General features: G+C 35.5%; 1 protein-coding gene across 3 annotated transcripts in view; it reads right to left on the bottom strand.

The window, feature by feature from the left end:
- PHF14 (PHD finger protein 14) overlaps window positions 1-27542 on the bottom strand; it is a 198991-nt gene that overhangs the window by 114111 nt on the left and 57338 nt on the right. For all 3 annotated transcript variants that reach the window (XM_049894771.1, XM_049894772.1, XM_049894773.1), the window contains exons 7-14: window positions 24950-25087; window positions 19537-19683; window positions 18634-18904; window positions 18216-18322; window positions 17050-17145; window positions 15134-15237; window positions 13052-13183; window positions 9215-9383 (exon numbers count right to left, since the gene is read on the bottom strand). In XM_049894771.1, the coding sequence (XP_049750728.1) occupies window positions 9215-9383; window positions 13052-13183; window positions 15134-15237; window positions 17050-17145; window positions 18216-18322; window positions 18634-18904; window positions 19537-19683; window positions 24950-25087 (1164 nt within the window). The remainder of the gene's footprint in view (window positions 1-9214; window positions 9384-13051; window positions 13184-15133; window positions 15238-17049; window positions 17146-18215; window positions 18323-18633; window positions 18905-19536; window positions 19684-24949; window positions 25088-27542) is intronic.

The raw sequence follows: 27542 nt of genomic DNA, 5'->3' as shown, positions 1-27542 counted from the left end.
TATTTATCTGTAAAAATGAAGTGGTTGAAATACAAAGTAATTTTTTTGTTGTTGAAAGCATGCTAAAACTCAAATACTTTAGTTACTAAATGAATCTATATTAAGGCTAGGTAATTAAGATTTGACCCAATTAACTTATTTAAAAATTTTGTTGTTAGTAATGCCAGAGGTGATTTGTTGTCATCAAGATGTCTATCATAAAAGGATGTTCTAGGTAAGACAGCTATAAGTATTATGACACCTAAATGTAGTTCAAATTTTTTGCACTAAATTTTACACTAAAGGATAAAACCGTATATGCTAAATGCTATCACAAGTGGCCAGCTTGCTATTCTTTTTTTTTTATTATTATTATTTCAACTGATCGATACTAAAGTTTTGGGAAATGGATAATGAAGACTTTCTCGGCTAGTACAATACTTGCCTACTAGGAACAGTTAAGCTGTAGTCATAGTTGCTCACCTCAAACTTTTGTATTCTACTTCACAACCATCATGTTACCTGCCCCACATAGTAATCCTACCTCTCAAAGGGATGCACACTTTCAATTTTATACTACACCTTTTTTAGGATAAACTTTCTAGCACTCACTATTTCCTTGTTGGCAGTCATGTCTTCATTTTGGTATTCCATTCAGCATCTAGCCCAGTGCCCACATTATTGGTTGCTCAATAGACACATATTCAAAAAATAAACCTGATGATGGTTCAAGTGCAGGGCAGGGAGTCATAAGCAAAGACTAAAGTATATTTAAAGATCTGAATTTCCACACAACCAGTTTTTACTTTTAACAGACAGAACCATTTAGTTCAGCAATAAATGTGTCCAATAACACTCATGTTATAGATATTTACCCTACAACTTAAAAAAGTACAAATAATATATAACAGGTTTGTGTTTCCATACCAAACCCAGTGCAGTTGAGTCAATTTCAACTAATAGCGACCCTATAGGACAGAGTAGAACTGCCCCATAGAGTTTCCAAGGAGTGCCTGGCGGATTCGAACTGCTGGCCCTTTGGTTAGCAGCCATAGTACTTAACCACTAATGAATGTTTAAACCCACCAGGGTTTAAACATTATAAATAAAAGCTTGTCTTTCAGTACTATTTTCTCTTTACCACACTCTGAATGTTGACCCAAAGGACAGAAGAAGTTAAAGATCAAATCACTGAGGTTCAGAATTTAGTGGCATGCATCAGAAGTCACAATCTCACGATCTTACCTTTAAGAACTGAGGGATAAAGCTCAAGATTAGCAAAATCAAAGCAGATGGGATAACTACAGAATTAATTGGCATCTCTAAAGATGTGAAAAACAAAACAATTAAATCTTAAAACTAAGACATTATAAAATGTAAAATGAGCAGTAAAACAGCAATCTACAAGGTCAATAGTATTATAGTTACTCTGGCTCAATTGCAAAGAAATAACCTCAGAAATGTAAAAAAAGAATAAAAATTCATGGTTGAAAGATTACAACCATGTAACATTTTTAGAATTTCAAGAAAAGATTTTTTTTTAACCTATGTTAATGCGAAATCAGAGGGAAACACTGTATATGCACTATGGTCGTTCAAAAGCGGGCAAAAAAACTCGTTGCTGTCATGTCGATTCTGACTCATAGCAATCCTATAGGACAGAGTAGAACTGCCCCATAGAGTTTCCAAGGAACACCTGGTAGATTTGAACTGCTCACCTTCTGGTTAGCAACTGTAGCTTCTAACCACTAAGCCACAAGGATTTCCAAAAGTGGGCAAGTTATACAAATTAATTGACTGTCCTATGTGCAGATTTTGTGCAGGAAAATAAAAGCAATTCTCCCAGGACAAAAAAAAAAAGCTTTATTATGTTACAATAAATGAGATTTCAATCCCAAAGACTAAACATTTTCATCCCTATAATCAATTAAAAAATGCATGAAAAAAACTATGCCCAACGATCATTACTATCAATAAAGAAATTAAAACTATTAGGAAGTCCTTACCAGAACATAAAATTATACAGGTAGTCCCTGACTTACAGCAGGGTTCCATTCCAATGACTCTGCTGTAAATTGGTTCCGATGTAAGTCACATATCTCGTTTTTCTTTTTTTTTTTTTTAGTTTTCATTATTATTGCCTTTTATTATCAGTATCTTTATAAATCTGATCTTTGTCTTCGGGGATTGGTATGAGAATGATAACATCAGCAAATTACGTGCTGCTACGTTGTATGTTGTATGTAGTACATATTACTAACAGTAAGATGTACAAAAAAACATGGTCGTAAGTGCACTTTGTCGACATCGAATACAAAGCAGTCAGGGGCTGCCTATAATGTGATATTACCATATAAACTGAATATAAAAATCCAGTCACGGGCTCAACAACTAAAAAAGAAGTCAAAAGTTGATTCTCTACTTCCCTTATGTTACTCTCTTTTAAAGAACTAAAAAAGAAAAAGAATAAAGAGGAAAAAAAACCTGTTACTCATAATTACATGGCAAACATTGCAAGCGCTAGCCAGATATCCAACAGCAGGTGTTAACTCTCTATTTTAAATACTAATAACATGTTGCTGTTAAAAAATTAGCATAGCGCACTTATAAAAATACCTTGCAGGGTGATGTTGTAGTCATTGGCAAAAAAATGTAGACCGTTATTTGTATAAAAATACAGTACTGCTGAGCCCATAAAAAGCCCAGGCTCACTTTCTTTGGCCTACACTGACTGTGGTATTTTACACTTTTTTTCAAGTCACTGTCTCTGTATTTATGCTTCCAGCGAATCATTTAACCAGTCAAGAACCTATTGTGTGCCTTGCACAAAGCTGAGAGTGTGAGATTAAGGATAAAAAGAAAACATACCTGTGCTCAAAGAGAAAAGAAAGGGGAGGAGGGGTAAGAAAATATTACTTTATAGGGCACCTATCATGTACCATGGAAACCATAGTGGCATAGTGGTTAAATGCTATGGCTGCTAACCAAAAGGTCAGCAGTTCAAGTCCACCAGGCGTTCCTTGGAAACACTGTGGGGCAGTTGTACTCTGTCCTGTAAGGTCGCTAGGAGTCAGAATTGACTCGATGGCAATGGGTTTGGTTTTTTTGGGTTATTTTTAATCATGTACCAAGTAAACACTATATTACGGACATTTAGAAGTAGAGTTGGTTACTATGCTAGATTGTTGGTGATGAACTTGGCACTCTTCCCTCCACTTCTCGTTATCTTCAGGCTGAAAACATCTCCCACAGCACATCTCTGTATAGTTCCGTATCAGTAAACTTCTATTTGAAAGGTGCCGTCAAGTCGGTTCCCACTCATAGCGACCCAATGTACAACAGAATGAAACACTGACCAGTCCTGCGCCATCCTCACAATCATTGCTATTTTTCAGCCCATTGTTACAGCCACTGTATCAATCCATCTCCTTGAGGGTCTTCCTCTTTTTTGTTGACCCCCCTACTTTATTAAACTTCTGGCAGTTCCCTATCAAGGTACTGCTGCAAATCACTTGTGAATGATCTTTCGCAAAATTTAACTTGTGTGTGATATTAAAATGATATTGTTCAATAATTTACACATTCTGTTGGATCACCTTTCTTTGGAATGTGTACAAATATGGATCTCTTCCAGCCGGTTGGTCAGGAAGCTGTCTTTCAAATTTCTTGATACAGAAAAGTAAGCACCTTCAGCACTGCTTCTCTTTGTTGAAACATCTCAATTGGTACTCTGTCAATTCCTGGAGCCTTGTTTTTCACCATTTTCTTCACTGTACCTTGGATGTCTTCCTTCACTATCATCCGTTCTTGATCATGTGCTACCTCCTGAAATAGTTCAATGTCAACCAATTCTTTTTGGTACAGCGACTCTGTGTATTTCTTCCATTTTCTTGTGATGCTTCCTGGTGGCGTAGGGGTTAAGAGCTACGGTGCTAACCAAAAAAGACGTCAGTTCGAATCCACCAGGCCCTCCTTGGAAACTCTATGGGGGCAGTTCTACTCTGTCCTATAGAGTTACTATGAGTCAGAATTGACTCGGCAGCAATGGGTTTGGGTTTTTTTTTTTTTCATCGTTCAATACTTTCCCTATAGAATTCTTCAATATTCAATTTTTTTCTTCAATTCTTTCAGTTTGAGAAATGCATGCCAAGTGTTTTCTTCCCTTTTGGTTTTCTAACTCCAGGTCTTTGCACATCTCATTATAATATTTTACTTTGTCTTCTCAAATGACCCTTTTAAATCTTCAGTTCTTTCACTTCATTATTTCTTCCTTTCCATTTAGCTACTCTGTGTTCAAAAGCAGGTTTCAGAGTCTCTTCTGACATCCATTTTGGTCTTTTCTTTCTCTCGTCTTTTTAATGACCTTTTGCTTTCTTCATGTATGACGCCCTTGATGTCATCCCACTACACCTCTGGTCTTTATGTCAAATCTATTTTTGAGTTCAATGCATCAAATCTATTCTTGAGATGGTTCTAAATTCAAGTGAGATATATTCAAGGTTGTATTTTAGCTTTTGTGGACTTCTTTTCATTTTCTTCAGCTTCAACCTGAATTTGCATATGAGCAATTGATGGTCTGTTCAGCAGTCAGTTGCTGGCCTTGTCCTAACTGGTGATGTTGAGCTTCTCCATCGTCTCTTTCCACAGATGCAGTTGATTTGATTCCTATGTTTTCCACCCAATGAGATCCATGTGTATAGTTGCTTTTTATGCTGCTGAAAAAGATATTTGCAATGAAAAAGTCATTGGTCTTGCAAAATTGTATCATGCGACCTCCGGCATCATTTCTATCACCAACGTCATATTTTCCAACTCTCAAACCCTTTTTGTTTCCGACTTTTGCATCCCAATCACCAACAATTATCAATGCATCTTGACTGCATCTTTGATCAATTTCAGGCTGCAGAAGTTGGTAAAAATCTTCAATTTCCTCACCTTTAGCATTAGTGGTTGATGCGTGAATTTGAATAACACTCATATTAACTGGTCTTCCTCATAGTCTTATGGATATCATTCTATCACTGACAGCATTGTACTTCAGGATGGATCGTGAAATGTTCTTTTTGACAATGAATGTGATGTCATTTCTCTTCAGTTTGTCATTCTCAGCACAGTGGGCCATATGACTGTCTGATTCAAAATGGCTAATACAGTCCATGTCAGCTAATGCCTAGGATGTCAACCTTTATGCAGTCCATTTCATTTTTGATGACCTCTAATTTTCCTAGACTCATACTTCATACACTCCATGTTCTGATTATTAATGGATGTTTGCAGCTGTTTCCTCTCATTTTGAGTCATGCCACCTCAGCAAAAGAAGGTCCTGAAAGCTTTACGCCATCCACATCATTAAGGTCAACTCTACTTTGAAGAGGCAGCTTGTTATGGATTGAATTGTGTCCCCCCAAAATGTCTGTCAACTTGGTTAGGTCATGATTCCCAGTATTGTATGATTGTCTACCATTTTGTCATCTGATGTGATTTCCCTATGTGTTGTAAATCCTATCACTATAACGTAATGAGATGGATTGGTGGCAGTTATACTGGTGAGATCGACAAGATTAGATAGTGTCTTAAGCCAATCTCTTTTGAGATATAAAAATGAAAAGCAAGCAGAGAGACATGAAAACCTCATACCGCCAAGAAAGCAGTACTGAGAGCTGAGCGCTTCCTCTGGACCTGAGGTTCCTATGCTGAGGTGTTCCCAGACCAAGGGAAGACTGATGACAAGGACCTTCCTCCAGAGCCAACAGAGAAAGAAAGCCTTCCCGTGGAGCCGGCGCCCCAAATTCAGACTTCTAGCCTATGGGACTGTGAGTGAATAAGCTTCTTTTTGTTAAAGCCATCCACTTGTGTTATTTCTGTTAGCAGCAACACATAACCAAGAAGCAGCTCTTTCCCAGTTGCAATCTGAGTGCCTTCCAACTTGCGGGACTCATCTTCTAGCACTATGCCAGACAATGTTCTGCTGCTATTCATCAGGTTTTCACTGGCCAACTTTTTCAGACTAAGATATTCACTATCAATTTCTCTAATGTCTCCTGGAGTTTCTCAGACCTATGATGACAGCTTTCTTGACATCCATGCCCCAGTTATGCCAACGGTGGTATAAATCACTAATTCCCAAAAAGTGGTTTCTATTTTCCTAACTAAACTCTTAGTGATATAGTCACTAAGCTGCTGCAATTATACAAAGTCTGTAATTCTGGTCCATGGAGAAGTTCCTGGAAAAACAGTAATCTTGTCTAGACAGCTGCACTATGAACTAGCTGAAAGTATGGGCTCTGAGGCAATCTAAGTTTGAATCTTGGCTCTACCACTTATAAGCTGTATGTCCTTGGGCATGTTACTTGAACTCTTTATCTCAGTTTCTCATCTGTAAAATGGCAATGATACTAATAACTATTTCATATGGTATTTATGATGATGAATTAATACAAAGCACAGCATATAACAGGTAAAAGTTAAATTAAAAATACACTTCTCAGTTCTTTCTCTTCTTTAGACTTAGTTCTATCTGTACCCAGTAATAAAAGAGCAAATAACTGTGATTCAGTCATTGAAATATTGCAATATGGGGCATTTGCAGAGCCAATATAAGAAAATGTTACAAAGTCAAATCTCTGGATAGCCAGAAATAATATAAAAGAGAAATGTCTAAAACCAGATTATTCCTTTTACTTATTTATAACTGAATATTTCTATTTTTCCTGACTATTCCTAAACTACTTTTCCATATGTCTCATTGATGATTCTTTTTTTCTTATTTTGGACAGATATACCAAAAGAAATGTAAGATATCCAAAGTTCAAAATACAGGTAGTCCTTGACTTACTATGTATTTGTATTACAATGAACCACACTTATAACGCCTGTTTTTTTGTTTGTTTGTTTTTGTACATGTTATCGTTAGTAATATGTGCTATATACAATGTTGCAGAGTATAATTTGCTGATGCTATCATTCTCACATGTAATGTTTCCACCCCCAAAGACAAATAAAGATCAGATTTATAAAGATACTGATAATAAAATGCAATAATAAAAAAAGAAGACAAAACTGACTTATGAGAGAGTAGTCATCAGAAAGGAAACCTGTCATAATTCAAGGTCTACCTATATGTACCCTTCTAATAAAGGTAGGTTCGAGGCATCTGAGATGGGTTGAGAAAGGGGAATGCTGGTAGAAAAGTCAAAGGAGACATCGTCTTTACTTATATTGCTGAATTTCTCACAACAAAAAACTATTTACATATTAAATTTTTATTGTGGGAAAAATATTTGCCAATTAAACCATTTTTACACGCACAATTCAGTGACACTGATTACATTCATCACGTTGTACAACCATCACCACGATCCTTTTCCAATTATTCTACCACCATAAAAGAAATTCAGTGGCCCCTCAACAATGACTCCTCCTTTCCTCCTCCTTCCCACCCTTGGCTGCCACCAATAACCTTTGGTCCTAAGAGTTAACAATTCCCAGATTTGCCTGGTCGATGGTGACATAACAAAAAACCAAATGGAATAATCTAGGTGATTGCTCTCAAAAACAATCCTTTAAATGATTACAATATGGGGGTTACTATCCGGTACTGTTTTTTTTTTTTTTTTTTATGGATTAAAAAAAAAAATTTTGAGAAAACTGTTACTTTAAGGAAAAAAATAAAGCTTCTCTAAAATAAAACAGATAACAAAACAAATTATGACAACTAACCTGATAAACATCTTTACATCTCCTTCGGTGTGTAGAAAGATTTTTGAAAAGTGCCTTCCTTGGCTCAAGGTAGAAAGCGAAAGACATCTCCCCTGAGAATTCATAACTGCAAGCCAACTCTTATGCATTTGGAGCAAAAATTCACACTACTCATTTAATGGAAAACACATAACCCAAAGTTTTATTTAAAATGTTCTCAGGTGGCAGTCCCCAGGCACCTGGTAACAGCAAACAAAAATGCTTTCTGGAAGAAATTCTTTAAGCCCTGATCTTAAGGAATTTTCAATGAGGTAAAGACTAACAACCTGACAAAAAAAACTGGAAAAGACAACATACACATTTCTCAAAAAAAGAAATACACCTAGCCAAAAATATAAATAGACGTCCAAAGTTACCAGTTGTGCAGAAAAACGCAAAATAAAACAGCAACACACTATTTTATACACATTATATTGGAAAATATTAAAACATGGGAGAAAACAAGTTTATGAAGCAATAGAAACTGTTAATCATTATCCATTGCTGCTGTGAGTATAAACTGGTTTGGAAAACAACTGGCATTATCAGCAAAAATTGAAGATGAGATACCCATAGGTCAGTAAATCCATGCCTTGGTGTATTCGCCAACTCCTTGTTACCATGCTCCAAGAGACAGTCACAAGAATCTTCAACACAGAATCATTTACAATTAAAAAAAAAAAGATGGACACAACCCAACTGTCCATCAATAAAACAAAAGGTAAACTAAGTAATGATATATTCTTTCAATGGAACACTATACATTGGTGAAAATGAATGAGCTACAGCTACAGTGATCGGCATGTATGAATTTCTTCATCACTATGTTGGTCAAAACAGTAAGTTACAGAAGAAAAAAGTTTTAATCAATTCACACTAAATTCAAAACCTGCAAAATTAAACAATACATCATTTATGAATACATGCATTTGGAGTGCATTATAAAGCAAGAAACAAGAATGAGAAATACAAAGCTGAGGAAAGGTTGACTTGACCTCTGGGCAAGACAGCTGGGGATGTGATTGTCGAGGGATTCTCAGAGGACTTAACCAGACTTAACAGGTGATGTTCTCTTTTTTAAGTTGTGGTGGATACACTGGGTGTTCATTATTACTATTCTTTAAATCAAACATAAAAACTCTAAAGTCTCAGGTATTTATGGTATATTTCATAGTGTAAAATAATAAATTTTTTTAGAATAGTCAATAGTAATTTCTTTCTTTGACTCCTGAGCATATATTGTCCCTCTGTCTTTCTTACCAGCTTAAATTTTGGCCTCAGGATTTTATGATGATTATGATAAATAATGGAAACCCTGGTGGCATAGTGGTTAATAGCTATGGCTGCTAACCAAAAGGCCATCAGTTTGAATCCACCAGGTACTCCTTGAAAGCTCTGTGTGGCAGTTCTATTCTGTGCTACAGGGTCACTATGAGTTGGAATCTACTCAATGGCGGTGGTTTTTTTTTTTTTTAATGATAAATAAGGAATACATTACCGTGTTTCTTATTGGAATCTTCTTGGGTTCTGGTGGTACATCTTGTGGAACAAATTTCACTGGTTCCTTAATCTGTCTCCTTGATCGTTTGGTCCCATCTGGTAAGGTTTCCATGGCCATATCTGCTTCCATGTCACTGCTCCCTGCCTGGTCACATTCTGAGCACTGCCTACACGGGGGGAAAAAAAGACCATTAAATCCAGACATTTATTTTTACCTCCTAGCTTTAGCCATAGTTTCTATTAACATAAAATTCAGGTATATGTGAAGAATATATAAAAATATACATGGGTAGATGTGATCGCAGGATGTACAGTGACTTAACATACAGAAATGCACACACACTTTTCTAAGAATGATGACCATGAATGCAATATGTAAAGCAATTTAATTTATCCCTATAAGTATAAGAATACACACAATATGCTGCATGTTTAAGTGAACAGGCATAAGAGATTAAACACTGATTAAAAGGGGAATTTCCCTTTGGAAATCATGACTTTTCTTTAAATGACATATACTACGACACCTGAAAATCACAATCATTCATTGACACTGACTCTACTCCTTGTTACAGCTATTCTTTTAAACTTAGCTGATAACAGACTGTGCTGAAAAGCCCACCTAAAGAAATCTGTAAAACAGACTCTAAGAAGGACTGAATAAATGAATGAATGAATGAATGAATGAATGGGTCGGTTTAGTTGGTGGTCCATTGTTGTTGGGCCATCGAGCTGATTCCAACTCATGGTGATCCCATGTGAATCAGAGTAGAATTGCACTCCATGGGGTTTTCAATGGCTGTGACCCTTCGGAAGTAAACTGCCAGTACTTTGTTCTATGGGCGCCTCTGGTGGACTCGAACTGCCAACATTTTGGTTAGTAGGCAGGCACTAACCACTTGTACTACCCAGGGACTAAAACAGAAGTCACACAGCTGTATGCTAGTAAATGTTTAAAACCTGGCTCTCAGGGAGAAAAAAGCTTTGATTTGTAGCATTTGCTAATTTCCATGCCATGGAAATTTCAACCTACCAACATGGCATCAATGAATGTCGAGTTGGGAAGAAATAACGTAGTAACATAGACATACATTGTTTTTCTACCATACAGACAGAACAGACTTAACCTCAAGAGAATATGTAATAGTAAAATGAAGTAAAATATTTAGGAAGTGATACATTTTAACCATTTATTACCTTTATTTTTTAATGACTTCAAAACTAAATAAAGCTGTTAAAAAGGAAAAACTGCTTTCCATACTCAACGTAAACTAAAGAAAAAAATAATTTTCTATAACTTATTCACTCCAAAATTAATACACCCAATAGCCAACTAAAACTAATTTGATATTAGAAGCCAATAGAAATCTTATTAGAAACTACAAGAAATTAAAGGCTTGACTACTCTTCAATAGTAGCTTCTACCTTCAGTTAAAATGTAACCAATGCACAGGACCTAAGTAGATCATTTCGGAAGGGCTTTCACCCCCAAAGACTAAGCACCTTCATCAAAGTTCTTCCAAAAACTTCCACACACAACTAGAAACCAGATCTCTGCAAGCGAAAATGTTAGGAAGATCCATAACCTCATTTAATGAGAAAACTGCACATCTTTATGCCCAGGATCATGAAAAAATAGCCTGGCCCTGAAGACTACCAAATTAGCTTTTGGTTCAGAAACCCATCTGTTGTTATTGTTGTTAGGTGCCATCAAGTCGGTTCTGACCCATAGCAACCCTAAGCACAATAGAACAAAACACTGCCCGGTCCTGAGCCATCCTTACAATCTTGTTATGCTTGAGCCCACTGTTGAAGCCGTTGTGTCAATCCACATCGTTTAGGATCTTCCTCTTTTCCGCTGACCCTGTACTCTGCCAAGCATGATGTCCTCCTCCAGGGACTCATCCCTCCTGACAACATGTCCAGAGTATGTAAGATGCAGTCTTGCTGTCCTTCCTTCTAAGGAGCTTTCTGGTTGTACTTCTTCTAAGACAGATTTGTTCGTTCTTTTGGCAGTCCATGGTATATTCAATATTCTTCGCCAACACCACAATTCAAAGGCATCAATTCTTCTTTGGTCTTCCTTATTCATTGTCCAGCTTCCACATGCATATGATGTGATTGAAAATACCATGGCTTGGGTCAGGCGCACCTTAGTCTTCAAGGTGACATCTTTGCTTTTCAACACTTTAAAGAGGTCCTCTGCAGCAGATTTACCCAATGCGATGTGTCTTTTGATTTCTTGACTGCTGCTTCCATGGCTATTGATTGTGGATCCAAGTAAAATGAAATCCTTGACAACTTCAATCTTTTCTCCATTTATCAGGATGCTGCTCCTTGGTCCAGTTGTGAGGATTTTTGTTTTCTTTATGTTGAGCTGCAATCTATACTGAAGGCTGTGGTCTCTGATCTTCATTAGTAAGTGCTTCAAGTGCTCTTCACTTTCAGCCAGCAAGGTTGTGTCATCTGCATAATGCAGGTTGTTATGGGTCTTCCTCCAATCCTGATGCCCTCTTCTTCCTCATATAGTCCAGCTTCTCGGATTATTTACTCAGCATACAGATTGAATAGGTATGGTGAAAGAATACAGCCCTGACGCACACCTTTCCTGACTTTAAACCAATCAGTATCCCCTTGTTCTGTCTGAACAACTGCCTCTTGATCTATGTAAAGGTTCTTCATGAGCACAACTAAGTGTTCCGGAATTCCCATTCTTCACAATGTTATCCATAATTTGATATGATCCACACAGTCGAATGCCTTTGCATAGTCAATAAAACATAGGTAAACATCCTTCTTATTGCTTATTAATATTGCTGGTATTCTAATATGCTACAGCAGTTACTTCTTGAAATGTGGAAGTTTCAAATACACATAGAGATCAAAAGAAATATTCCCTATCATATTTGAAAAGAGCAGACCAGTTTGAATATATCAAAACTAACTGACATAAGAACACTACTAAAAAGCTATCCTGTGAATACAGTGAAAGGATTTAAGCTTTATAATAAAATGAACAGAGGCAGCCCTATCAGATGAAACAATGTGCTTAATATGACTGAGGAACACACATGACCTTTTGTACAGTTACCATTTAAGAATTTGGGGTTTACTCTTTTCTAAAACTTAGAAAGATAATTTATCTGAAAAGAACACTCATGTTCATTTCCAAAGCTTTTCACTTTCTATATCCTCCTTCCTATCAGGAATGAGTCTACATTAAAATTTGATTATCTATCTCTCCCTTGGACTAAAATTAAGGAAAGGATAAAATTCATTATACATATCATAAGCATTTATCAAACATTCCTAGTGGTTCAATCTGCCTAAGTTAATGAAAAAAATAATTCAGAAACATATGTCAAATGTTCCTAGGTTTTCAAAGAATGGCTGAACTTAAATAAAGTAGCACAAACAATAAATTTCAGAAGTAAACCTTCAGGAGACACTAATTTAGAAAAAAAATATTAAATTATAAGTAAAAGCATGAATAGGAGGCAAATTTTTGATGAATTTATTTAATTTCAAAATAAAAATAAAGCATTTAGGAAGTTCTTACAATAAAGCAAAAGAGAATTATAAACATATTGGATAGAATTCATGCCTAAAGTAAGAATCCATTGTTAAGATACCAAAATAGACTCAATGAAAACTCATTTCTTAAGAATATTTTTAGTTTTATTCATATTATATACTAATAAATATTTATGGGAATAACTATTTTAAAACTGTGTTAAATCTTTATTGTGAATCTATAGGATACACCATTTCATCTTATACTTCTGAAACTGAAAGCAAGCCACTTTTAATGTCCAAGTCATTTCATTTTACTTACCAATAACTGTTTTTGGTCTTTCTTGGCATCCGTGTTAGAGGAGGATCCAGACATCCAAGATGGTAATGGAGTTTGCAGGTATCACATAACAAAAGAAGATGTTGATCATGGTTCTTCTTACAAATTCCACAACTTTGAATGAAGGTGGCAAACAAAAGATTAGAATAATTATTATCAATGAAAACAGCATATTATCTAACTTCCAAAATTTCATCAATCATTGACTTTTCCATTCAAAAACTTAACATTTATTCTGTTGAAACAAAACTTTTTTCATAACACATATCTTTTTATAATGTTAGTAACTGATTGTTAGTTCCAAATACTTTTGAGAATTTCTACTACAAACTTGAATATTAAAAGAGTCAAACCTTTCAAAGAAGGTCTACGTAAGATATTTATTCCCAACAGCCTCTTATGTTTTAATGCAAATGATCACTTAAAGGCCATTTAACGTTACCTCAATTTTTTTCCAAAAATACAAATTATTAAGCAAAAGAATTTGCCAATTTTCTAAAACTACGAGTTACTTTACAAACTTTTAGTTATAAACATTTTGAAGATCCTTCAACATGGAAATAAACTACATATGTAAAATCTCTTTTTAAAATCAGACTTGCAACGCCAATTGATGACTATTGCAAAAATCACAGAGTTTTATTACTGCTGTTATGGCTATTTTGAATTTTTTAAAATTCGTTTGTTTTTAAGAAATCTAACTGTTCTTGTGTAAAAATGCAACTTAACTACTCCTGAGAACACAAGCACCATGACCTGAAAACCTACAGTGTATTTTACTAGAAATGCACAGAATTAGGGAAAAGTTGGCAAGATCCTAAAAGGGCGATCTAAGAACAGAAACAGCAATGATGTTTGTTTTGTTTTGTTTTAACTTCCAGTAAAGATGAGCACCACAAGAAAACAACAACCTGGTCTTAAAGTTGCTCAGAATTAAAAAGAAAAACCACTTAAAATATATTCTGAAACAAGAATGTACTGTAGTCACAGAAGTTAGCGGCATAGTGATATGTCTGATGGTTGCAAAGGCCAGAATGAGGATGTGCCAGTTTTCACACTGTACATTAAGACAACAGTAGGCCTTTCCCACATTTCAAGGGAGTTACTCGCTGTTACCTATGGAGGATGCCTTCAACAAAGATGGATGGTAACTACAGAGATGGATACTGTGCTACTGCTGCTGTTCTTGAGAAAGGAAGAAGCTGTGGGGAGAATATTAATGTATTTATACAGGTATAAATATCTGTGTGTATATGTATATGTGTGTATATATACACACCTGTGTGTATGTTCCTACAGACGCATGTTCATACACAGACACACACACACCAGTGTCTTCTAAACTTCTCTCATTTAATCAATGTAATGTTACATGAAAAAAAAAAGAGATTCTAAGCTATTTGGATATGGAAAGAAGTCTTGACTATGTAGAATGATTATAATGGTGAATGCTGTAAGAATATTGAGCCAAAAATAAAGAACGAAAGTACTTCTGGAAACAGAATTAGTACAACTGAGTAGAGAGAGAAAAAAATGTTAAGACAGAATCAAATTTAAACCTTATCTTCACTGCACACTACTGTACAAAGGCAATAGATTCAGACTGTACATACAATATCCATCACTACCTAAAAATAAAATAAAAGCACAGACAAAACTCTTAACTGAGTCAAGTAAAATAAAATACAAATGTCTACTTGCCTATTATATTGTTTTAATTATTTAAGAGAATAATCATCTACATTATTTAAAGTGACTTCCAATTCCCTAAAACGACTATTCATTTTCAAAGAGCTTATGCAGATATAGTCTGTTACTTCAAAGAACACAAAAAGTCATTTATCTTATCATTAAAAGGGCGACAAAAAGGTCTTCTATCATTCAACCTGGAAAATGCTTTTAATAAAGATATTAACACAATACCTTCAAATGCATTTCACTTAAATTCTGATACAGATATAATTTACTCTCAAATACTTAAAGGATCTTATTACTAATAAGTATTAGCTCAAAAAACATAGCATTATTCTATCATTATTCATTATACCATTATTCATTACTTGCCTATAAAGTACAGCTGGAAGAGTACATGTCTTTTGTGTGCCTCCTTCTTTTTTACTTGGTTTTCTCTCCTTCGGTGCCCGCAAAATTGCTGGTATGTTCAACTTCTATTGATTTGAACAAATGCAGTTTGTGTTGTTTTAAGGAAAAAAATGTAAAGCAACATTTTCCTCTATTTGCCACTCGAGCCAACTAAATAGCTATTACACTAGCAAAAAATGATTACAGTGAGTTCTTATCTCACAGTTACTCCCGTTAGAAATCTGTAATTCCAGAATTTCATCCATTTTCAGTGGAATGCTAAAACACCATAAAAATTAAACTTCTACTTTAGCTTTAAAAAGTGAAACAGACAAGCATTTAGGAGGTAAAAAGAAGAAGAAGAAGATAAGGAAAAAAACAGCCCAGCACACGTGACAAAAAGAATATTGAGGTCGTTTATTCTCCTCAACATCCCAGTTATGTTGGTGCTCCATAGGTTAATTAGAAAAATTATCTTATTGGACCAAACTCTCCACAAAGCACACAGATTCTCTTTGGGTTTCTCCTAATCTGTAGTATGCTAGCTTTTCAGACAGCAACCATCTATCAAAGTCATTTCTCAGTGGCCCTGTGGGCCAGCATCTGTTCAACCAACTGGAAAAGTGTCATGCCAGCAGTACAAATGAATCCTACTTCTGCTGTATATTTTACATTTGCACAAGAAAATCTGTGGACTTCTGTTAAAAGTCATTTAATAAATGAAAATGCTCTTTTATGGTATTAGATAATGTTTTATACTAAACAGGAGATTATTACGAGACATACTTGGCACAACGAGCCAGAAAATAATGCTAGTTTGGCAAATAAACTAATAATAGGCTTGAACTCAACATTAACTATTTTAAATATAAAACAATATATTCTCCCAAAAATCCCACCAACAATCTGCCCATAGGAGCAAAGGTCAATTCTTCCATAGGTGACTACTCATTCTTACCTTTGAAAATTCATTATAATTTATGCCACATATACCCTTGTTCACAAAAGAAGTTACCTTTGAAGCTAGCATGACAATACAAAACAGTATTAATTCCTAAAATAATATATACACACAAATTATATGATGAATTTGACTCTGTAAACCTCTGAAACAAGTGCAATGAAAAATATCTGTACTGAGAAAACCCTCCCTTACAAATTAGTTTGTAGTGAAAGGACCACCAACAATGGGTCTCTATCATCTTTAAAACATGTAACTAAAATTATTTGAGTAAATTCCCAAATTTACCAGTTATATACACAGTACACTGAAAAAAGCATTCAAAAAAATCCATTTGGCAATGATCCTTGTTTTCAAGACCAAGAACTTTAACATGTTAACAATGTTCAAAGATAATTTTTTTCATGACTATAATAGTTACTGACGAAAGGGAAAAACTACACTTTAACATTAAGGTTGTGAAAACTTTCTCTTACGCAACTCAAAAAAAAAAAAAACATGAAAACGAATCTCTCCAGTTTGCCTTTTGAAATTTGAAATTTTATATCCAAATAAAAAGGAACTAAGTATAGCACGAGAATGGGACAGAAAACAAATGTGGCAGGGAATCTAAAACTGCTAAATTAAAGCAGGCAGTAGGAGTAACTCATGCGTCTCATGTTAGCTTCATCACAAATGACAGGTCAATCAGTTTGAGCATATGAAAAAATTCTGCAAACAAGATAGCTGTTAAAATAACCAAATTAAGCTACAGGTTCTCAGCAGGCAGCTTACAATGCCCTTAGATGTATTTCAGGCAGAAATCATTATTCTCAGAGGATTAGTTAGCCCTGATCAAATGGAATTCTTTAGTTAGCAAAAAGACAGTTGTATTAGGAATTTGAAAATTGTATAAAGAGCAAGAAAAGAAGGAGATAGCTATTGGAAAGACACTAACCTGCCCTGTGATTCTGCCTAGCAAGGCCCATATTCCTTGCCCTTCACTTCGAAGTTTTCCATTCAGATTCTGTAGTTCTTCTAAAGATTCACATAGCTACAAATTAAATAAGTCATACCAGCAAACATCATTAAAACTATGTAAAAATTTAAATAATTTATCAATACATGATCAAAAATATCCACAATTATATGCTCTCTATCTTTAACATATTCAATTCACAATAGCACTGAGAATAAGATTTACAAGCACCAAAAAAATATAAGCTGCTGCCTAATTTACGTTAGTATTTTTACTAATTATAGTGATATATTTACATATCCCTTTATCGTTTGCTGCATAATTTATATACATTCTGCTAATTAATCCTTTTGGCTCTATGAAGACGCATTTCCATAATTTTTCCAATGAGAAAATTAAGGGTGGAGTTTTTTGTGAATTGGTCAAGATCACAGAACTAGGAAGTATTCTTTTCACTACACTGTGGCTGACTATAGAAGCTTATTTCCTACTAATTTTTTTTATCACTTAAAATGTTTTCCAACAATAAGTCAACATCGGTGTTATATGCTCACGTTATTTATTATCTGACATTTTAGCCACATCTTGCTTTTATATATTACTTTCTTATCTCAAACCTCATTATTAGAATGAAGCAGTACAATGCAAATTTAAATTGAGAAGTTTTTTCTTTTTTATCAAAAGTAATACTACAATTCAAAATGAAAACAATAGTTTAAAAATAAATTTCTAAGTTTTCTGCAAACTTAGAAAGAGAAGCTCTATAGTGCTGTGTATTGGTTAGAAATAAAGAATAGCATCGGACTGCCTGGCTTAAAATCCAAGTTCTATGACTTGACTACCTGTGTGAGCCTGGGCAAATCCTTACCCTCTTTAGGACTCAGGTTCCTTCTCTAAAAATGAGATTAATACTCATGAGTTACATCATAAAGATGAGGTGAGAATTAACCAAGTTAGTATATGTTAAATGCTCACATTGTACCTGGCACATAGAAAATGCTCAGTGTAAGTGATAATAATGAAGATAAGGGGGCAGGGTTGTAGGGAAGGTTCTAAAAGCTCTAGAAGAATTTCAAAATGAAATATAAATAGAAATCACCAATAGGATCTATTACACCATGTTGTTTGTTTTGTAGCCAACTCACCTTATTGTATTCCACATGAAGCTTCTCTTGTTCATTCTCTAATTTATCCTTTATGTTCTTTTGTTCAGCCATATTTTCCTGAATTTGAATCATGCGCATATTTCTCTCTATTTAAATTAAATATCCAATTTTACTTTAGTAGAAAGTAAAAGCTAATACACAAAACACACTAAGGAAAAGCTAGCCTTAGCAATAACCACATTAATAAACCTACATTGTTTCAAACACTTACAAGTCTACTCACAAATACGTGAACTCAGCATTTACAACAACCCTCAACTTTTGAGGAAAATGAATATGCTTTTACTTGATAAATGTGGCATGGCTAATAAATTTCTAAAAGTTAGCAGTATATCAAATATTTTCATTAGAAAAGTGTTCTAATTGAAAATGTATATGTATGAGTGTCTATACTAACCAAAATAATAATTCACAAAATCAGCAGTGAGAGCTGGCTGTTTATGCTTTCTCCTTCCATCCACACTAGAACTAGTATCTGAATTGTCCACTGGGAAGATATCTGTGCTGATACCCATGAGTTCTGCTTTCCGCATCAGTTTACGAATGGCTGAAGCACTACTAGTGAGTGGTCTGGGCAGTTTCTCCCTTGGGACCCAGGCCTGGGGCCTAGTAGATCGAGCCAGCTCTGCTTTTGCACGGTATTGTTGAAGCCGGGCATTGATCCTCGCCTACAAAAGAAATGTAAACAAATTTTAAAAGACATTAAAAAGGAACACACAGCTTCTTATGATTTTTACTTCCAAACTGAGAGGCATTAAAGATAACCAAAATTTTCCATAATTAAGGCAAATTATATCTACCCACAATCCTTAGGTATACTGTATAATTTCTAGGTTACAATAAACTAAGTAACAATTATCCTAATCTATGATCAGAATTTTGAGAAACTAATTTGATTAAACTCAAGTTTCTCAGTAACTGTGTGAGTCTCCATAAATTTACATAAGACATTTTAAGTAATAGGCAAACCAATCAAGCCCTTTGCATAAATGAACATTGGAACAGACTGAAAAAAATGTGGTCAACATATGGCACTGATAGAGTAATTTCTCGAAGTAGTTATATTTTTTAACGGATTTGGAAACATGCTTTACAAATGTCTGCTCTGTTGGCTAGAGGAAGAGCATTATATTCAGCCACAAACTATCCTACCGTCTACCCTCATTACAGTTTATTTTCTGGGTAATGAACTGAATTGCACAACTGTACTCTACATGTCATTGACAAACACACCTGGATGAGCTCTGAGATGCACAACCCTGAAAGAGAAAACACAACAGTTTGGATCTGAATCCCATACCTGTGCTTCAGGTGACAGTTGTTTCTCTCTCTCTTGCAAAGACATTTTACAATAGGATTGTAGAGCCAAGTAATTCTTTCTCTTCCATTTTCTGTCTAACCTATCTGCATGTTGCTTACAATAAGCAAAAAATGGATCTGCTATATCCTATATAAAAAAAAAGGGGGGGGAGAAAGTGAAAATTTTTACTCCAAAGGGTCGCAATAAACCTAACATAAAAGAATAATATTTCCTTTTGAAGAAATTCCTACACTGTTGGTTATTTCCATAATAAGTTGAAAAAAATAACTTTTATGCATAATGATAAAGATTGCTGCCTTAGAAACTTAACTCTCTATAAAAAAAAACTCTCTATATCAACCTCAAATTACCAACTTCAAATTAACAATAGTTTTTTTTTTTTTTTTCAAAAGGCCTTCTGGATTTAAAGATGTTAAAATCTCAAGTCCTATGCATTATTTAGGTATACTTGCAGTGGGTTTGGTTTAGAGGTTCTGATACATGCTACGACATGGATGAACCTTGAAAACATGCTGTGAATTAGATAAGTCAGACACAAAAGGACAAATATTGTAGTCCCACTTATATGAAAAGATAAAAGGCCAATTAATAGACTTTTTTTCATATGGCATTGAAAATTTACCCAATAAACGACAGAAAAGAATAAAGAGAGACTTAGATACCATCATAAAACCATCATAAAAATACAGTAAAAATTACTGAAAAAACACTCACTGGAAACCCTGGTGCCATAATGGTTAAGTGCTACGGCTGCTCACCAAAGGGTCAGCAGTTTGAATACACCAGGCACTCCTTGGAAACTCTATGGGGAAGTTCTACACTGTACTATAGGGTCGCTATGAGTTGGAATCGACTTGACGACACTGGGTTTGGTTTTGGTTTTGGAAACACTCACTTACCTGCTTATGTAAAGAGCCTTAAGAATGAACTGAACCAGCAGTGGTTCTCAATTTTTTGGCCTCAGGACTCCTTAACACTTTTAAAATGAGAACTCAAGTTAGGGGTTGAATTCTGTCCCCCATAAAAATATGTTGAAATCGTCACCCATGGAGCTGGTAAACATGGCCCTGTTTGGAAATACGCTTTTTCTTTTGTTACGTTACTAAAGTCATACCAGGGTGGATCATAAATCTAATCACTTCTGAATTAAAAAAAAGAGAAGAAAGGACACAGAGACACACACAGGAGAAAGAAGACGACAATGGAGTCAGATACATCTACAAGCCTTAGCCCAGGAACGCCAAGGATTGCTGGCAGCTACTAGAAGCTAAAAGAGACATGCACCTAGAGACATGACCTGATTTCGGACTTCTAGTTTCCTGAACTGTGAGAAAAACAATTTTTGTTCTTTAAAGCCACCTACTTGTGATATTTTTCTTATAGCAGCACTAGGTAACTAAAACAACTCCAAAGGGCTTATGTTTCTGTGGGTTATGTTTATAGTTCCCATACAAGAAATTAAAACAAAAATTTTTAAAATACTCATTATTTTAAAATAACAATAATAAACCCATTACATGCTAACATAGATAACATTTTTGAAAATAGCTATAATTTCCACACCCTCCAAAAAAAAAAATTAATGAGAAGAGTGGTACCATTTTATATTTTTGCAAATTTTTTAATGTCTCTATAGCTATAGGGTCGCTATGAGTTGGAATCGACTCAAAGGCAATGGGTTTGGTTTTCTGGTACAGCTGACACAGTGGCCTGGTTGCACAGTGGTTAAGAGCTTGGCTATTAACCAAAAGATCGGCAGTTCAAACCCACCAGCCACTCCCTGGAAGCCCTATGGGGCAGTTCTATTCTGCCCAAGTGTTGCTATGAGTCGGAATTAACTTGACAGCTGGATTATAACTGACATAAAAGAAGATACCTGGACTCTCAAAATTGTTTCCACATTCATATGCTCTACTGTAATCTCTGGAAAACTCCAATGTTATTAGGAGAAAAGAGTGAAAAAAAAATAAACAATGTTTTTATATTATGAAAATAAGAAGCCTTCCAAAGTTCATTAAATGGGGAAAAGATAGTCTTTTTAATAAATGGCACTGGCAAAGCTGGATGTCCATCTGCAAAACAATGAAACAGGACCCATACCTCACACCATAACAAAAACTAACTCAAAATGGATTAAAGACCTAAATATAAAGCCCAAAACTATAAAGTTCATAGAAGGAAAAATAGGATCAACACTAGACACCCTAAAATACAGCATTAACAGGATACAAACCATAACGAACAATGCACAAACTCTAGAACATAAACTAGATAACTGCACTTAAACACTTATGCTCATCAAAAGAATCCACCAAAAGAGTAAATCTATAGCAAAATCCAGCATCTCCACAACAAAAAGACAAATAATGCATTCAAAAAATTGGCAAAAGAAATGAACAGATGCTTCCCCAAAGAAGACATTAAGTGGCTAATAGACACGAGGAAACACTCGTGGATCACTAGCAATTACAGAAATGCAAATCAAAGCCACAATGAGATACCATCTCACCCTGACATTACTGGCACGAATCAAAAAAACAGAAAATAACAAATGTTGGAGAGGCTACGGGGAGACTGGAAGCCTTATGCACTGCTGATGGGAATGCAAAATGATACAACCATTTTGGAAAATGATGTGGCACTTCCTTAAAAAACTAGAAATAGAAATACCATATGATCCAGCAACCCCACTTCTAGGAACATATCCTAAAGAAATAACAGTTGTCACACGAATAGACATATGCACACCCATGCTCACTGCTGCATTGTTCACAATAGCAAAAAGATGGAAACAACCTAGATGCCCATCGACAGATGAATGGATAAACGAACTATGGTACATACACACAATGGAGTATTACACCATGATGAAGAACAATGATAAATCAGTGAAGCATCTCATAACATGGATGAATCCGGAGGGCATTACACTGAGTAAAATAAGTCAATCACAAAAGGGCAAATATTGTATGAGACCATTACTGTAAAAACTCATGAAAAGGTTTCCACACAAAAAGAAACAATCTTTGATGGTTACAAAGGAGGGGAGGTGTGGGGATGGAAAAACACTAAACAGACAATATATAAGTGCAACTTTGGTGAAGATAAGGCAGTACACAGTTCTGGCGAAGCCAGCACAACCTGTACAAGGCAAGGCCATGGAAGCTCCATAGACACATTCAAACTCCCTGAGGGACCGAGCTACCAGGGTGAGGGCTATGGGGACCGTGGTCTAGGGGAACGTCTAGCTCAATTGGCGTAACATAGTTCATAAAGAAAATGTTCTACATTCCACTTGGTGAGTAGTGTCTGGGGTCTTAAAAGCCTGTGTGCAGCCACCTAAGATACTCCACTGGTCTTACCCATTCGGGAGCAAAGGAGAATGAAGAAAACTGAAGACACAAGACAAAGATTAGTCCAAAGGGCTAATGGACCACAACTACCATAGCATCCACCAGACTGAGTCCAGTGTAACAAGATGATGCCCAGCTACCAGTACTTACTGTTCTGACAGGGATCACAATTGAGGGTCCTGGACTGATGGAGAAAAATATAGAACAAAACTCTAACACACACACACACACAAAAAAAAGTCCAGACTTACTGGCCTGACAGAGACTGGAGAAACTCTGAGAGTGTGGCCCCCAGACATCCTTTTCACTCACTAATGAAGTCACTCCCAAGGTTCACCTTTCAGGCAAAGGTTACCCAGGCCCATAAAACAAAACTAGACTAAAGAGGCACAACAGCCCAGGGGCAAGGACTAGAAAGCAGGAGCGAATAGCAAAGTGGTAATAGGGAACCAAGGCTGAGAAAGAAATGTTGACAAGTCACGAAGTTGTTAACCGATGTCATAAAACAATGTGTGTACTAACTGTTTAATGAGAAGCTGGTTTATTCTGTAAACCTTCACCTAAAGTACAATAAAAAAGAAAATAAGGAGCCCTAGTACTGCAACGATCAAGCACTCAGAAGCTAACCAAAAGATTGGCAGTTCTAACCCACCCAGTGGCTCCGCAGAAGAACGGCATGGTGATCTGTCCCATAAAGGTAAAAAAAAAAAACCTTAGGTGGTAGTTCTACTCTGCCACATAGGGTGGCTATTAGTCAAAACTGACTTGACAGCACCTAAGAGCAAAAACATTATGAAATTAATTTCAAGCTCGCAGGCCCCTTGAAAAAGTTTTCAAGGGTCATCAGAACACACTTTGAAATCCACTGATCATGCTCAATGCAGACCCTTTTTTACTAGTTTAGCTTAACAATTGTTCGGTTTTGCGAAGAATTCAGGGAATATTTTTGGTTTAAGGTTTAAAGGTTAACTCAGAGCTATAGTTTCAGGGGTTCATCCTAAAACCAATAAACCTGGAGGGAAGATTACAGAATTAAAAATAATGGCAAACGATGAGATAGTGATGTAGATATTAAAGGGAGAATAATGATTTTATTTAGGGAGAAACAGAGCAAGGTTACTGTCTTAGTCATCTAATGCTGCTATAACAGCAACATCCAAAGTGAATGGCTTTAACAAAGAGAAATCTATTCTCTCATAGTCTAGGAGGCTAGTCATCCAAATTCAGGGCATCGGCTCCAAGAGAAGGCTTTCTGTCTGTCGGCTCTAGAGGAAGGTCCTTGTCATCAATCTTCCCCGGGACTAGGAGCTTCTTTGCACAGCAATCTCAGGTCCAAAGGATGTGCTCTGCTCGTGGTGCTGCTTTCGTGGTAGTATAACGTCCCCAACTCTCTGCTGGCTTCCCTTTCCTTTTATCTCTTGTAAGATAAAAGGTGATGCAGGCCACACCCCAGAGAAACTCCCTTTACATTGGATCAGGGAAGTAACCTGAGTAAGGGTGTTACATCCCACCCTAATCCTCTTTAACATAATCCAATCTGGCCTCATTAACCACTGGCAGAGATTTAGAATTTACAACACATATGAAAATTACATCAATCACAAAATGAAGAACACCACATAATACTGGGAATCATGGCCTAACCACATAATACTGGGAATCATGGCCTAACAAAGTTGACATATATTCTGGGGGGACAAAATTCAACCCATGACAGTTACCCAAATACAATTTCAGAATCCCATAGAAAATACGTTGATACTTTAAAGCTTTAAAACACCTTGGACTATGCTTTGTTTTATGTATCAGATCTCACTATAAAAATGTTAACATGTTGTCCTAATGTCTGACTAGTTTTATACTAATAAAACTCATTCATAAATGCTCTTTAGACCTATGAAGTTTTAGACCAATGATCTACCTACAGACTTTAAAATAAACTTTGATTTCGTTTATGATACATACCTGTTACAGAACATAAGAGAGGCATAAGAAACGTTCTGAACATGTTCACCACCTCTGGGTTTAAATAAACCTACCTCTTCCGCTGCTGCCTCTGAAAGCAGACCTTCCTTTTGGGCACAGGTTACATGAAAATAGGCTCTGCACATCCCTGCATCACAGCTAATGCAAACTCCAGTTCTAGCAAAACGAGGGTCTTCACAGAAGCTACACTCCTACAACAGGAGAACAAGAAAACTCATCAGAGCAAAAATACACCCACTTCTCTCATACAAACCATCCAGAAAGTATCATGATGGGGCGAACATTTAGTAGTAATTCTTTATATTTAAAGTGCTAAAGAAATTCGCCTGGAGCAACAGAGGAAGGGAAGCCAGGAATAGGAGGAGGACATGGAATGTGTGGCTAATTGCTACCATGAACAACTGTCTCCTTTGCCATGAGACCAGAAGAACTGGATGGCACCCAGATACCAATGCTGAACATTTTGATCAAAGATTATATGGAAGAATCCTGATCAAAATGGGGAGAATGCAGAACAAAATCTCAAATTATCAAGGACTCCAGACTTTCTGGAGTCTTGGGAGCTGGATGAACCCCTGAAACTATAGCTCTGAGTTAACCTTTAAACCTTAAACCAAAAATATTCCCTGAATTCTTCGCAAAACCGAACAATTGTTAAGCTAAACTAGTAAAAAAGGGTCTGCATTGAGCATTATGGTTTTTATAGAACTATCTATATGGTTTCAAAGTGACAACAGCAACTTGAAAGATTAGATAGGAAATTTAGGAGGCAGTGAGTTTATGTTAATGGCAGAGGAACAACTCAGAAAAGGACGGCGGGAATGGTTGCACAACTCGAAGAATGTAATCAGTGTCAATGAATTTTACATGTAGAAATGGTTGAATTGGTGTATGTTTTGCTGGGTATATTCTCAATGACAACAAAATAAATTTAAAAAACAAATAAAGTGCTAAAGAAATACTAATAATGAACCAATAGTATACCAATGCAAACAGTAATGGTAGGCAAGTCAAGAGTTTATATGAAAAAGAAGGTAATTCTTTTCTATGCTGTTCTACTAAGCTAAATGCCACTAATAAGATAGTAAGTATTAATGAGGACTTACAATGTGCCAGCCACTATTCCAAGTACTTTACATGTATTAATCTATGTAGTAATTTAATACTCACAACCACTATGTGGAAGGTTGTATAAGTATCCTCATTTTACAGGTAAGAAAATTGAGGTAAAGACAGGTTAAATAGCTCACTCAAAATAATATAGAAAGTAACTGGGAGTCAGGATTCAATCCAGAAAAATCTTACTTCAAAACCCATTAAGCTATACTGGCTCTTGAATAATATAATACTGTTTAGAAAATGAAAGAAAATAAAAAAGAAGCTAGAGAAAACTCACCAAAAATATCTAGGCATTTGCAACTAAATAAATCATTTTTCATTTTTTAAATATCTTTAAGAGAATTAAAAACAATCTTAAGCAAACAACTCGGTAAAATCGGTAGTGGTATACAATTATTTACATTCTTTCTGTATAAAAAGGGAAAAAAATGTAAAATCAAAACTATAAATCGCTGATATTAAAATCCTTCAACCAAATTGATTTTTAAAATCGTTTTAATTATGTTGACAAGAGAAAAAAAAAAAAAACCTAGTCTCAAAATATAAACTGCTCTGCTAATAGGAATCTTCATAAAAGAAAAACTTGTTAAACTGTGAAGACTGCCAGTGGATAATAAAGGAAGAACTTGTAAAATAAAATGGGAGGGATGCATGTAAGGATGAAAGTAAAAAAAGTTTCAATAGACATTAAAAATACAGTTTTCATATTACAACAACTTAGTGACTGCTCGCCGTGTAGGCACCACCAGACTAGACATCAACAGTAAATGCTAACGGCAAGAACAGGACTCTGGGTATAGATGTGGAACAACTCCCAAATCCTGACACCCCATGCTCTAGCAAGGGTCTTTTTCCAATAACAGTAGAGCGTGTATAGTATAAAAAAAACAACAAATGGCAAGATAAACAAGATTAAAAAAGAGACTGAGAAAGAGAATAAAACAGAGAAAATGAAAGAGAGAGGAAGAGAGAAAAAGGGAGACAAAATAATTTAGAGGATGTCAACACTATGAAAGAGACAAATTGTTTAGGATAGTTCTGTGAGTAGGCAATTCAGCGTTAATCTGATGAAACTGAGCAAGGAATTGCAAAGTGAATATAAGGAAAAACTTCCTGACAATAAAGTATATTAGATTATAGAATAATCTAGCAAAGAAAATAGAATCTTCCTCAATTGCCCGGATCATTTAAAATGCTAGTGAACTAAGCAACTGAGAACACGGGAGAAAACAAGCAGGATTGGAAAATGTGTAGGAAATATGATCTAGAAGAGCCACCCCAGTTAAACAATTCACCACGCTGTGTTTGGTTTTGCAGATGAACTAGAGACTATATAATTTTTAACTCCATTTCCAATAACACTTCAAAACAAAAGCAGGTAATAATGAAAAAATCAGCTGACAATTGCACATTCAATGATTTCCTAGGTCACTGCTGGCTTCATTTATATGCAGTAACATCTGATCACTGTTTTTTAAATTTTTCTTGATTTATATTTATGGTAATAATATCTATAGATAGAAATGT

This window comes from Elephas maximus, chromosome 8 (assembly GCF_024166365.1).
Source record: "Elephas maximus indicus isolate mEleMax1 chromosome 8, mEleMax1 primary haplotype, whole genome shotgun sequence".
Taxonomy (NCBI): domain Eukaryota; kingdom Metazoa; phylum Chordata; class Mammalia; order Proboscidea; family Elephantidae; genus Elephas; species Elephas maximus.
The sequence above is the reverse complement of the archived record's forward strand: the minus strand, read 5'-3'. Positions and strand labels throughout refer to the sequence as shown.